This window comes from Salmo salar, chromosome ssa23 (genome assembly GCF_905237065.1).
Source record: "Salmo salar chromosome ssa23, Ssal_v3.1, whole genome shotgun sequence".
Taxonomy (NCBI): domain Eukaryota; kingdom Metazoa; phylum Chordata; class Actinopteri; order Salmoniformes; family Salmonidae; genus Salmo; species Salmo salar.
Genome location: NC_059464.1, coordinates 33077729 through 33092710, shown reverse-complemented (window position 1 = coordinate 33092710; position 14982 = coordinate 33077729). Strand labels below are relative to the sequence as shown.

General features: G+C 39.5%; 1 protein-coding gene across 12 annotated transcripts in view; it reads right to left on the bottom strand.

The window, feature by feature from the left end:
* LOC106584443 (CUGBP Elav-like family member 5) overlaps positions 1 to 12183 on the bottom strand; it is a 323962-nt gene extending 311779 nt beyond the window's left edge. For 11 of the 12 annotated variants that reach the window (XM_014169786.2, XM_045705940.1, XM_014169792.2 and 8 more), the window contains exon 1: positions 11733 to 12183. In XM_014169786.2, coding sequence (XP_014025261.1) covers positions 11733 to 12090 — 358 coding nt within the window. In that variant the 5' untranslated portion in view covers positions 12091 to 12183. The remainder of the gene's footprint in view (positions 1 to 11732) is intronic. The other variant, XM_045705946.1, reaches the window with a different exon arrangement.
* Between the last annotated feature and the right edge of the window lie 2799 nt (positions 12184 to 14982).

Genomic DNA, 14982 nt, shown 5'->3' with positions numbered 1-14982 from the left:
ACATTAAAGAGCAGAGATCATTTCTCACTGAAACATCATCACTCTCGCTCTCCTCCTTTCTCCTTGCCCGCTTTCTACCGTAGTACTCTGCTCTGCAGGATATGACAGTCCTTTAAGAAGCACCATCCAAAATACACTGAGTGTACAAAACATTAGGAACATGATAGAGACTGAGCAGGTGAATCCAGGTGAAAGCTATGATGTCTCAATTGAGACATGGATTGTGTATGTGTGCCACTGAACGGGCAAGACAAAATATTTCAGTGCCCTTGAATGGAGTATGGTAGTAGTTGCCAGGCACACCGGGTTTCAGTGTGTCAAGAACTTGACACAACTGTGGGAAGCATTGGAGTCAGCACGGGCCAGTATCCCTGTGGAATGCTTTTGGCACCTTGTAGAGTCAATGCCCCGACGAATTGAGGCTGTTGTAAGGGCATAACAGGGTGCAACTCAATATTAGGAAGGTGTTGCTATTTTCTTTTACACTCAGTGTAGATAGGCCTCTATCCTCCCACTTACCGCAGTGGAATAACGGTGACCTTTGGGTATGGGTGAGAAGGTGCTGTACCTTTACCGCCCGATTTACCGATTTTTAAATCAAAGGATTTCCTGGTTAAATAAATAAGAAAAATACATTCTTCATTTCTTATTTACTGACAAATTACTCAAGTTGCACAGTTTGTGTTACATTAGTAAGATACAGTGCTATCAGAAAGTATTCACACCCCTTGACCTTTTCCACATTTTGTTGTTACAGCCTGAAATTAAAATTGATTAAATGTAAAATTATTGTCACTGGTCTACACACCCTACCCCATAAAATCAAAGCGGAATTGTTTTCTCGAAATTTTACAAATATATAAATAATCTTAAACTGAAATGTCTTGAGTCAATAAGCATTCAACACCTCTGTTATGTCAAGCCTAAATAAGTTCAGGAGTAAAAATGTGCTTAACAAGTCACATAATAAGTTGCATGGACTCACTCTGTGTGCAATAACAGTGTTTAACGTGATGTTCTCTGTACCCCACACATACAATTATCTATAAGGTCCCTCAGTCAAGCAGTGATTTTCAAACACAGATTCAACCCCAAAAACCAGGGGTGTTTTCCCTGGTCTTTGTAGTTGAATCTGTGCCCGACTGAGGGACCTTACAGATAATTGTATGTGTGGGGTACAGAGATGAGATAGGGATTTAAAAAATCATGTTAAACAGTATTGTTACACACAGAGTCCATGCAACTTATTATGTGACTTGTTAAGCACATTTTTACTCCTGAACTTATTTTGGCTCGCCATACAAAGGGGTTGAATACTTATTGACTCAATACATTTCAGCTTTTAATTTGTAAATAATTAGTACAAATTTAGAAAAACAATTCCACTGTGACATTATGGGTTATTGTGTGGAGGCCAGTGACAACATCTCAGTTTAATCCATTTTAAATTCAGGCTGTAACATAACATGTGGAAAACGTCAAGGGGTGTGAATACTTTCTGAAGGCTACCACAAAATCAGTGAAGTCACTGTCAAAAACATTCTGTGATGTTACAACATGGACCCAAACTCAAATGTATGTATTATGAAGCATACTCAAGAGCTTTCTTCATCCCTCTGTGGCACCATGACCAAATCACATCCCCAAACAAAATAAACTGTGAATAGGGAGTGTAAAATAAAACCTAACACAAATGGTCACCCAACCCAATCCTTAATACCGCAGACATCCTTGATGGTGACCTCCAGTCCAGACAACGGCTGCAAAACCACCACTGTGAAATCACCCACAACCAAGGTTAATGGAACCCAATTAATTTCATATGCATGTAACTGGGGCTAGAAGGGCTATCAGACAACGTCTCAAAAGCCAGTCCATGTTTTCCCATAGATTTGCCTATGCACCCTCTGAAAGCAGCAACACTGGGTGAAAAGGCTACATATATTAACATTACTCGTTTTTGATATTCTAGAGCTATTCAAGCATTTCCAATGCATATTTTGAGTTTTGTGGATTTGCACCATATTCTGACAAATTCTGAATCCAGATGTGTCTTTTTGACATAGGGATTACTCCGAATAGTACATATTTCCTATGGCCGGACATGTATTCATTCAATATCCTGAGATAAGAGACATTTTCTCTCTTCATGTTGACAAATACTGACTGTATACACCGCATATCTGTGTTTTCTCAGCACATTCAAGATATTAAGCTATATTGATTCCAGATATGCTTCTCTTGGCTGAGGTCCATATCCTGATCTTGATATGCTTTTTGGTATGCTGAAAATAAGGACGATTTCTGATGGATTTCTGAATTTTCAGCACATGCTCAATATCAACTCCATATTTTTCTTTCATGCACAAATTATTTTTGGATTCCCTCCAGATATTGACTTATTAGATATCCCGAGAAAGGCCTACAGTGCATTCGGAAAGTATTCAGACCCCTTCACTTTTTGTTACGTTACAGCTTTATTATAACATGGATTAAATAAAAATGTTCCTCATCTACACACAATACCCCATAATGACAAAGCGAAAAACTGTTTTTTCGAAATTTTGCAAATGTATAAAAAATGTAAAACAGAAATACCTTATTTACATAAGTATTCAGACCTTTTGCTATGAAACTCAAAATTGAGCTCAGGTGCATCCTGTTTCCATTGATCATCCTTGAGATGTTTCTACAACTTGATTGGAGTCCACCTGTGGTAAATTCAATTGATTGGATATGATTTGGAAAGGTACACACCTGTCTATATAAGGTCCCACAGCTGACAATGTATGTCAGAGCAAAAATCAAGCCATGAGGTCAAAAGAATTGTCCGTAGAGCTCCAAGACAGAACTGTGTTGAGGCACAGATCTGGGGAAGGGTACCAAAACATTTCTGCAGCATTGAAGGTCCCCAAGAACATAGTGGCCTCCATCATTCTTAAAAGGAAGAAGTTTGAAACCACCAAGACTCTTCCTACAGCTGGCCCACCCGGGCATACTGAGCAATCGGGGGAGAAGGGCCTTGGTCAGGGAGGTGACCAAGAACCTGGTGGTCACTCTGAGAGAGCTCCAGAGTTCCTCTGTGGAGATGGGAGAACCTTCCAGAACCTTTCTCTGCAGCACTCCACCAATCAGGCCTTCATGGTAGAGTGGCCAGATGGAAGCCCGGACTTGAACCCGATTGACATCTCTGGAGAAACCTGAAAATAGCTGTGCAGCAATGCTCCCCATCCTACCTGACAGAGCTTGAGAGGATCTGCAGAGAAGAATGGGAGAAACTCCCAAAATATAGGTGTGTCAAGCTTGTAGCGTCCTACCCAAGAAGACTCAATGCTGAAATAGCTTTCAAAGGTGCTTCAACAAAGTGCTGATTAAAGGGTCTGAATACTTATGTAAATGTGATATATTTACTAATGTAAATATGATATTTCAGTTTTAATTTTTTATACATTTGCGTTTGCTTTGTCATTTTTATAAATCTGATTTTGCTTTGTCATTATGAGGTATTGTGTGTAGATTTATTATAATCTATATATTTTTATCAATTTTAGCATAAGGCTGTAAACGTAACAGCATGTGGAAAAAGTAAAGGGGTCTGAATACTTTCCGAATGCACTGTAAAAGCATATACAGTGGGGGAAAAAACTATTTGATCCCCTGCTGATTTTGTACGTTTGCCCACTGACAAAGAAAGGATCAGTCTATAATTTTAATGGTAGGTTTATTTGAACAGTGAGAGACAGATTAACAACAAAAATATCCAGAAAAACGCATGTCAGAAATGTTATAAATTGATTTGCATTTTAATGAGGGAAATAAGTATTTGACCCCCTCTCAATCAGAAAGATTTCTGGCTTCCAGGTGTCTTTTATAAAGGTAACGAGCTGAGATTAGGAGCACACTCTTAAAGGGAGTGCTCCTAACCGCAGCTTGTTACCTGTAAAAAAGACACCTGTCCACAGAAGCAATCAATCAATCAGATTCCAAACTCTCCACCATGGCCAAGACCAAAGAGCTCTCCAAGGATGTCAGGGACAAGATTGTAGACTTACACAAGACTAGAATGGGCTACAAGACCATCGCCAAGCAGCTTGATGAGAAGGTGACAACAGTTGGTGCGATTATTCGCAAATGGAAGAAACACAAAAGAACTGTCAATATCCCTCGGCCTGGGGCTCCATGCAAGATCTCACCTCATGGAGTTGCAATGATCATGAGAACGGTGAGGAATCATCCCAGAACTACAGGGGAGGATCTTGTCAATGATCTCAAGGCAGTTGGGACCATAGTCACCAAGAAAACAATTGGTAACACACTACGCCGTGAAGGACTGAAATCCTGCAGCGCACGCAAGGTCCCCCTGCTCAAGAATACATATACATGCCCGTCTGAAGTTCGCCAATGAACATCTGAATGACTCAGATGACAACTGGTGAAAGTGTTGTGGTCAGATGAGACCAAAATGGAGCTCTTTGACATCAACTGTTTGGAGGAGGAGGAATGCTGCCTATGACCCCAAGAACACCATCTCCACCGTCAAACATGGAGGTGGAAACATTATGCTTTGGGGGTGTTTTTCTGCTAAGGGGACAGGACAACTTCACCGCATCAAAGGGACGATGGACGGGGCCATGTACCGTCAAATCTTGGGTGAGAACCTCCTTCCCTCAGCCAGGGCATTGAAAATGGGTCGTGGATGGGTATTCTAGCATGACAATGACCCAAAACACACGGCCAAGGCAACAAAGGAGTGGCTCAAGAAGAAGCACATTAAGGTCCTGGAGTGTCCTAGCCAGTCTCCAGACCTTAATCCCATAGAAAATCTGTGGAGGGAGCTGAAGGTTCGAGTTGCCAAACGTCAGCCTCGAAACCTTAATGACGTGGAGAAGATCTGCAAAGAGGAGTGGGACAAAATCCCTCCTTAGATGTGCGCAAACCTGGTGGCCAACTACAAGAAACGTCTGACCTCTGTGATTGCCAACAAGGGTTTTGCCACCAAGTACTAAGTCATGTTTTGCAGAGGGGTCAAATACTTATTTCCCTCATTAAAATGCAAATCATTTTATAAAAATTTTTAAATGCATTTTTCAGGATTTTTTGGGTGTTATTCTGTCTCTCACTGTTCAAATAAACCTACTATTAAAATTATAGACTGATCATTTCTTTAAAAGTGGGCAAACGTACAAAATCAGCAGGGGATCAAATACTTTTTTCCCCCACTGTATAACGTGACTTTAGCTATATTTCTTAGATGTTAAAAGCAGGACTGGAAAACATTCTTTACATGCAACTTGATCTTTAGGTCAGGGTCAAAGAAGACAAAGGTTTCTTGCCTTAGGCTTGACATTGATGGACAAATGACCAAAGCTATTTACAATCTGGGTTATAGCAAGGTGGGTTCCAAATAAAACAACCTCTGATTGTTACCATTAAGCTGGAAAAAATGGTCAGACATCCACAATTTTATGTCAGCAAGACACTTTTGATGGGTAGCTACGCTAGCTTGGTTAATGGGTCTGATTGGTAAATTAAGCTGTGTGTCATCTGTCTAGCAATGAAAGTGAATGTTATGATTGTGGATAATGTCAACAAGCGGAAGTATGTACATGGGGAAATAGACGGGGCCCAGAGTTGATCCCCGAGGGACACCATAGTGAATAGGTGCTGGCGACAATACCCATGCTCACTGAGAAAAGTATGCCACATACACTACTGGTCAAAAGTTTGTACACACCTATTCATTCAAGTTTATTTTTTATTTTTACCATTTTCTACATTGTAGAATAATACTGAAGACATCCACACTACGAAATAACACATATGGAATCGTGTAGTAACCAAAAAAGTGTTAAACAAATCAAAATATATTTTATATTTGAAATTTTTCAAATAGCCACCATTTGCCTTGATGACAGCTTTGCTTTGATGCCAAGAGTGTGGAAAGCTGTCATCAAGGCAAAGGGTGGTAGTGTAGATATGACTTGAACCCGTCGAGGGAAACCCCAGAGATTCCCACCCACTTCTCCAGCCGGTCAGCAAGGATGTTACGATCAATAGTATTAAACCCAGCACTGAGATCCCAAAGAACTAGAATAGAGCATTCATCGGCAGCCAACAGAAGTTCTTTACTGAATTTCAATAATGCCGTTTCTGTGCTGTGGCATAGCCATGGTAGCCAAAAAAATGGGCAACTGGGCCTGCCCAGCATTTTTATACATGATTCTAAGCATGATGGGATGTTCATTGCTTAATTAACTCAGGAACTACACCTGTGTGGAAGCACCTGCTTTCAATTTACTTTGTATTCCTCATTTACTCAAGTGTTTCCTTTATTTTGGCAATTACCTGTAAGTACATTTGCTCCCATCTGTTTTCCCAGAGGGGTTCCTGTCATACCTTGGCGCAGCGCCGTGATCCTTAGCTCCTTCCATATGAGCAGCTTCAATATGGAGGAGAGGGGCATCCCTTTAAATCACATACTGTATGAAAGGTTTGGAAAGATTACTAGATTTGTTTTTGTCAACACTCTGGTACAGTTACATAATCTCCGTGGGGATACTGGTCTTGTCTCTTTTTAATACCATTTGATTTGGGCGGGCCTATATGCTCTTACAGCACCCTGTAGCTTGGATCTGCCTCCCTCCATCTCTCCATTATTGCTGGGCTACTACCCCCACTGTGGAGCCCATCCATCAGAGTGGGGAAGAAAAAAATTTAACTAGAATAAATATTTCATTAGATTATTCCTATGATTTAATGTGCTTCTGACTGGCTTGAGTCTACGGCAATATCTTTGGTCCATTTATAAATGCATTAACACAATGATCCTCCCGACACTAGCTTAATATTGATACTCAGCAGGCAGATGAGAGCAGACATGTTTGTATTGCCTGTCCAGTATGCTGAATTACTCCTGCCACCCATCCTCCTCTCATCAAGTGTGTGTGTGTGTTTCAGTCTTCACAGCTAAACCTGTATCTGTATTCAAAAGCAAATCTGCTAAGATTGACACCCCTATGCAACAATAACCCTCTTACTAGCCACAGAACAACACAGAAAAATACATTTGAAAATGGCTTTGTGTGCTTTTCATGTGCGAGTGCGCAAATCATTAAACTGCTAGCATACTTAAATCAAGAAAAATACAATTGCAACCTTCAGGTAGCCTTCACACACACAGAGAAAAATGAATTTTAAACTGAAAGCCTGTTGTGTGAGTGGAGCCTAATTAAAAACAACAGGAGAAGTTTTCCCTGTGAGTGATAAATCCAACATCAGGAAATAGTCTACCTATTAATACCAATTGGACGACAATAAACGGCAGGCCATCGACAGTACAGGCAGAATAAATCATTTGAAGAGGGAGACTAGACTGCATGTTTAATTGGTGAAGGCAGCCACTGTTTAGGGAGACTAGCAGCTGATCACCCGAGAGACTGAAGCTTCAGACAATGCACATTTGCTAATCCTCTCGAGTCAAGTTATTATAGCCACACATTATTATCACGCTTCACAAACAAATTCCTTGTTTTCCCTGATGGATTACCAGAAAGAATCGGTCGAAGGGAAGGAAGGGAGGAAAACAACAGACTACGAATATAATGTAAATCAAAATGACAAAATATGACAAACAACAACTACTCAGTATATGTAAGGACCATTATGGTTCGATGAATGCAATTTTGCTTCTCTGGAAAATGTGTGTGTGTGTGTGTGTGTGTGTGTGTGTGTGTGTGTGTGTGTGTGTGTGTGTGTGTGTGTGTGTGTGTGTGTGTGTGTGTGTGTGTGTGTGTGTGTGTGTGTGTGTATGTGTGTGTGTGTGCGCGTGTGTGTGTGCGCGTGTGTGTGTGTGCGTGTGTGTGTGTGTGTGTGTGTGTGCGTTCGCGCGTGTAATTTTGAGGAACAATTATACTATTAGATGACATTTATAATCCTTTTTCGTTTATAAAGCATTGACAATAGAAAAACCAGTGAAGTGCAAAGGACTAGTGCTAGGATGATTTCATACTGGAAATTGTGTGGCCAGGATTTATTACATTCCAAGTAAACTGATTCAACTAAACCCTGGCTATTTGACATTAATGAATAAGAATATAAATTGACTTTGACATTAATATTTTGGGTCTGACCTCTAAAATTATTTACTTGAATAGGAGTACTAATCATTTTTATTATTGTTTGGAGAACGAGTAATCTAATCCATTAAATTAGTTGATGAGATAGGTAATTCAATTCTATTTTATTATCACATAATAGCAGAGACGATGCTTGTCATATTTGAGGAAGTAAGTATTCACTAACAAGAACGTAGCCTTGTTGTATAATATTTTCATATATAACTTCCAAAAAATCCACAGAAATGGCCATGTTCCAAAATTAAATCTATACATTTACATTGATTAATTTAAGAGGCAATGTTTTATATTTAGTAATATTCCACCACTAAATAGTTTGAGGTAAAATGCTTATGCGACTTCTGTACGATAAAACAACAAAGGCATAAAGTTAACAGGGGTATTTCAGCACGGAAGGCATAAACCCACAGTACTAAGAATAAACGCAAAAAATACTTGTTATTAAAAGCTTTTGCATAGAACATTTTCAGGAACTTGTTTTAATTGACAGTAACTTTGGAAAATGTCATGATAAAATGTGACAAATTGATGAAGATAATAAATGAAAGAGATCGAACCTGTACATTGTAAACTACTGACTAGCTGTTGATGTCACGACTTTTGTAAATGTACAATTCAAGACTCATCAGTGAATCATCTTTCTGACACACAGAGAAATTCTGCTCATATATTCCATACGCATGCCACCATTCAGGGCCTGACTTCAATTATAACACAACAGTTTGTTGAGAACCAGAACCAAGTACTGCAATCCTTATGCAATGCAGTACAATAAGGTTTTATTCTTTACACACAACTACTGTCTAGTGTGTGAGGTTGAGAAATACTCCTATTATGGGGACAAGCACACACACACAAACACACACCTCTCACAGAATTATAGCCATATGTAGGTGTGGGGCATACTAGGGTCCTCTCTAGCTATTGACCTCTGACCTTTGATCACCAACCACAGGTGAGAGAGACATTTGGCAGACATTGAGCTGAATGATTACTGGCTAGTTATTTCACTTCATTAACAGAGACACATTGGAAGGGACATATTCTACGTGTGGCTCATCACTTACACCAGATACAGCTTGACATCAGAAATTACAAATGTGATTTAAATTTCATCTCACCTGTGGATAATGTCAAACGTGATTTTGGGTTGATAATGTTGTACACCCATCAAGACATTGTCCATAATGCAGTATGTCTATAATTATATTTTTACTTTCAGAAATGTAAATGCTTCACGTTCATAGTAGCCTATTTGGAATGCCAGAAATGAGTGAACATAATGGCATGATAATGCCAGGTGGCTGCAGGTAGCTTAGCGGTTAAGAGCGTCTGGCCAGTAACTGAAAGGTTGTTGGTTTGAATCCCTGAGCTGACTAGGTGAAAAATCTGCCAATGTGTCCTTGAGCTAGGCACTTAACTCTAATTGCTCTGGATAAGAGTGTCTGTTAAAATGTGTCAGAAGTGGCATTTAAAAGATTACCTGTGATGTGTATATTTCTTAATGTCACATAGACATTCACCTGCTAAGCAGGGAAAGCCTTTATCTCAGAGCTTTCATTTGGTCACTAGTCAACTGATTCTGCCTTATCCTTTCCTGCTCAACGCATTTTGGCTGTCAGGACCATGGACAGCAACGGGGGCCCAATTCCCATTGATGGAAACATCAACTAACATGGTGCATATTTGAAATTATTATAGCCTTATTTGATCATTAATCACAATTGTGTCATTGTAAAGATTTTTTTAGATCTTGGTGTCTGGACAGCGTTTTGGTTTTACACTAAATCCATGGAAGTATGCTATGTAGGCTAAATGATCCTTCGTAATACTGTAACATCAAGAAGCCTTAGTTGTTGGTGGCTCCAGTTTCCATGAAGAAGTTTGATGATGATGATGATGATGAAGATGATGGACGATGCCCTACACTGACGATGATGAATAGGGCAACGTCGTTCACTATCATTGTTTATTTTGTTATTTTTTTTATTTAACCTTTATTTAACTACATTCTGTAGGTCCCGTGTGGCTCAGTTGGTAGGGCACGGTGTTTGCAACGCCAGGGTTGTGGGTTCGATTCCCACGGGGGACCAGTACGGAGAAAAAATGTATGTAATGTATGCATTCATAAGAGCGGCTGCTCAATGACTAAAATGTAAATCATCTCCATTGTGAAGTTAAATGGCTTCCATGACTTCCCCGACTGCATCAGAAAAGAAACATTGAATCTTAAAGCTGCAATATGTACATTTTTGGGCGACAAGACCAAATTCACATAGAAATGTGTTATAGATCTGTCATTGTCATTGAAAGCAAGTCTAAGAAGCGGTAGATCTGTTCTATGTGCGCTATTTCTATGCTCCCTCTTAAGTTTTGTTTTTGTGTCTTACACATTCGGTTTAGTACGCCATCTTCTTTGGTTATAAAAAATATATTTCACAGCGATTTAGATGGTACAATGATTTTCTTCATTCTACTTGCTTGTTTTGTCACATAAACTGAAATTAGGTGAACTATTAGAATTTCAGCAACATGAAATGGTGGAGAGTTTCTGCATAGCGCATCTTCAAAGGGATAGTTTGGGATTTTGGCAATGCAGTTTGAAGGAAGTTTCTAACTAGCATTAGTGCAATGACTGCTACTGTAGCACGCTAGCTGTTCCTGTAGACTTCCAGCCATTGTGCTAACACTAGCAAAACTACCTCTAACTTCCTTCATATTCAATGCAAATACATAAAAATGGTATCCACGAGTTCATCCGCCAATGGGGAAGTAGATAAAGGGCCTCGTTGCCTAAATCCCAAACTATCCCTTTAACATTGTCTTTTTGTTGGTGGCTTATTTACATCCACCTCCATAAGCCCAACATGGCAACACACCATAGCAGCAGCAACACTGCTGGCTGCGCGCAGTAGAAACGTTTGTCATCTCTTGACAGTCCTTGCGTCCCTATTTTGTACATTCTGGCACCGAATCTATTTGGTTTTGGGCTTAGCTTTTACTTGAGCAGCACATGGTGGGATGTTACAGAAAGCATATGGATAAATAAAGGATGCTGTCTGTACCTAAAACATGGGAGAGTCAAGGGGAGGCTCTTTAAAAATGTATCCCTTTTAAGCGCCTCTGCCCCAATTCTGAGAGAGCGTTATGAAAATACAAATACATTGGATACATTTATATGAAATATTATCACGTTTGAAATCTGTAAACACTCAAGTCGTTCGGATGTGTATGCGTGAAAGCAATAATATAAGCTAAGAATCAGCGCGAGACCCCTACAACTATGACATCTCCCTATGTGCATGCCCATGGCCACATTAGAATATTTGGGAACATGAGACCACGATGATTAAATGTAGCCTAGGTTATCATGCATGTTTGACGAAAAATAGTAATTATAATTATTCCTACAATTCTGTACAATCATTTAGAGAGCTAAATGTTGAGTTAGACAAAAATAAAATGGTGCGTAATGCAAAAGTCGCCAGCCATAAGACTGGCAATTGTAGGCTACGTAATATTGTAATCAAACGAAATACAGTTAATTGTATTAGGCCTTGCTATATGCCATTGGATGGGGGGGGGGGCACACGTTACCTTTGTGCATGCCGGTGTATCGGTCCTTTAGAACTGTCAGTTCGTGGATTTTCCCGAACTGTTCAAACAGAGGTTTCAGGTCTTTTTCCTCTAAGTTCCGCGGTATCTGCCCGATAAACAGCTTTATGGCATCTTGGTCTTTCATGTTGCCGCTCTCCGGATGAATGGAAATGGATTCTGACCCGTTCATGGGTTTAGGAAATGTGATCTGAGAGTACTGGTGCTGGTGAGGGATAAGTAGTAGTGGTTGTTCGGTAGGTGGTGCCCCAGGTCCAGTGAAAACCAGGCTGGTGTGAGCGGGATGGGGCTGCTGTGATTGCTGCTGCCTTCTTGTTTCAGTCTGAGTGAATCTGGCCATTCTGAGCTGGGAGCACACTGGATAATAATGACAACACACACACACACTGAGAGAGAGCAAGCACTCAGCTGGAAACCAGGCTCACCTTCTATCCAACACACAATACTATTCTGTTAGCAGCACTAACGATGACATCACTTTTCTATGATAATGAGGTAACCTTCAAAATAAACACCCGCATTTCAAAACATTGCAAAACTCATTCAAAATATATAACATTTTGATACATTTTTATTGTTCTTATAACCAAATACAAGAAGGAATTTATGGGGGGGGAAAAATGTAACATGTTTTTAAAAGCATTATTTTAAGACCGCTATTGAAAAATACAATGTTCAGACTGGTATGTAAACAATATTGTAAAAGTGTTGTTGGGAGTACTCAGTAGGGTCTGTAGAATCTATATAGGGTGTCATTTCATCGGGCACTGAATAATATGGAGGGTTGCTGGCCTTTTACTACAACAATTCCATTACAATGATCTTTTGAAGTTACATCTGAAGCAACAAATTGTGTTAATGTGCCCTGCGTCTTTTGCGAGTCAGCAATTACAGTCTGTCTTGTGACAGCAAAGAGGTTATGCAAAATGTTTCTAGAACGGCCAACAACTGATGGGGTTTTAAGCATGTGATAGTGAACTTAAACTCAAATTGGACAGTTATAGCCATACAGTAGATATCCAACATATAGTCAGTAGTAGTAATTGCATTACATTAAATCTTAAAATGATGGATTTTTTTTAAGCCAGCATGAAAGAGAATTAAAGGATATACTACTTCCAATTCAGAAACATCAGGCATTCCAGTATCTGGTAATGCATGGTGTTGAGATGGACGTGACACTAAACTATACAAATGGGTGCCCCCATTTTAGAAAACAGTCAGAAGGTATTAGTTGTGGTGTTTATGTGTGCTTGTTCTCTAAAGCAGTCTTATCAGAGCGCAATGTGAATACGCTTTGTCACAATGGCATGCGAGAGTATCTTTTACATGAGTTATAACGGAGGGGAAATCACTTAATTGAAAGAAGTTAAGGTTTTAAGTTTGAAGAATACTACAGACTCTCTTTTAATGGATTTTAAACTGTAGAAGTGGCATTTAAAAATTGTACACGCAAAACAACAGTCTCAACGTCAACAGTGAAGAGTCGACTCCGGGATGCTGGCCTTGGGGCGGCAGGTAGCCTAGTGGTTGGAGCGTTGGACTAGTAACAGAAAGGTTGCAAGATCAAATACCCGAGCTGACAACGTAAATATCTGTCGTTCTGCCCCTGAACAAGGCAGTTAACCCACTGTTCCTAGGCCATCATTGAAATATCAATTTGTTCTTAACTGACTTAAATAAAGGAAGAAAAAAGATATACAAATTGTAAGCAGAGTTGCAAAGAAAAAGCCATATCTCAGACTGGCCAATAAAAATTAAATATTAAGATGGGCAAAAGAACACAGACACGAGACAGAGGAACTCTGCCTAGAAGGCCAGCATCCCAGAGTCTCCTCTTCACTGTTGATGTTGGGACTGGTGTTTTGCAGGTACTATTTAATGAAGCTGCCAGTTGAGGACTTGTGAGGTGTCTGTTTAGACACTCTAATGTACTTGTCCTCTTGCTCAGTTTTGCACCAGGTCCTCCCACTCCTCTTTCTACTCTGGTTAGAGACATTTTGCGCTGTTCTGTGAAGGGAGTAGTACACAGTGTTGTACGAGATCTTCAGTTTCTATGCAATTTCTCGCATGGAACAAGAATAACAAGAATAAACTGACGGGTTTCAGAAGAAAGCTCTTTGTTTCCGGCCATTTTGAGCCTGTAATCGAACCCACAAATGCTGACGCTCCAGATACTAAAATAGTCTAAAGAAGGCCAGTTTTATTGCTTATTTAATCAGAACAACAGTTTTCAGCTGTGCTAACATCATTGCAAAAGGGTTTTCTAATGATCAATTAGCCTTTTAAAATGATAAACTTGGATTAGCTAACACAACGTGCCATTGGAACACAGGAGTGATGGTTGCTGATAATGGGCCTCTGTACGCCTATGTAGATATTCTATTAAAAATCAGCCGTTTCCAGCTGCAATAGTCATATACAACATGAACAATGTCAACACTGTATTTCCGATCAATTTGATGTTATTTTAATGGACAAAACATTTGCTTTTCTTTCAGAAACAAGGACATTTCTAAGTGACCCCAAACTTTTGAACGGTAGTGCATTTTGATTTGTTTAACACTTTTTATATATACATATATATATATATATATATAGCATGTATAGGCCTACATGGTATTGCATTGGGACCACTGGAATGGGTGGAATTAGAAAGTGCTGCTGGGTATGTAGACCTCAGTCCCCCAAGAAATAACACCATATATAGATTCTACAGACCCTACTGAGTATTCCCAACCCCACTTTTACATCAGCACAGAGTCGTTTTTTTCTCTATAAGCCAATATGTAATTTATAGTCCTACAGTCTATTGCATTGCAGTGAATGGAGTAAGGAGTCCCCAGCACTCTATATTGAACCCCTTGCACAGCACAATTTAAGGTTTGTAGACTCTATTGAGTAATTTGAATTACATATTATTTGTAATATAACCAACACAATACCTATGAACATACCAGTATTTGTGTAAACTCTCTTAAGAAATGCTGATATAAATAATACAATATTAAAATGAAAGTACATCAAATTATCACTTTTTTTAAAGGTGGCTGCAATACTTTGAAAAACAGTTGTTTTACTACAGTCACGCCAAGAAAATCGATATTCCCAAAAAGTAGTATGTATTTGTAGGGGGACTCTTATTTTGAAGGAAAAAAAAGTGTAATATCCTGCTGCCAGGAGAACGGTAATCCGACACACTCGCACACAACATAGTACGAGAGAGAGGGGC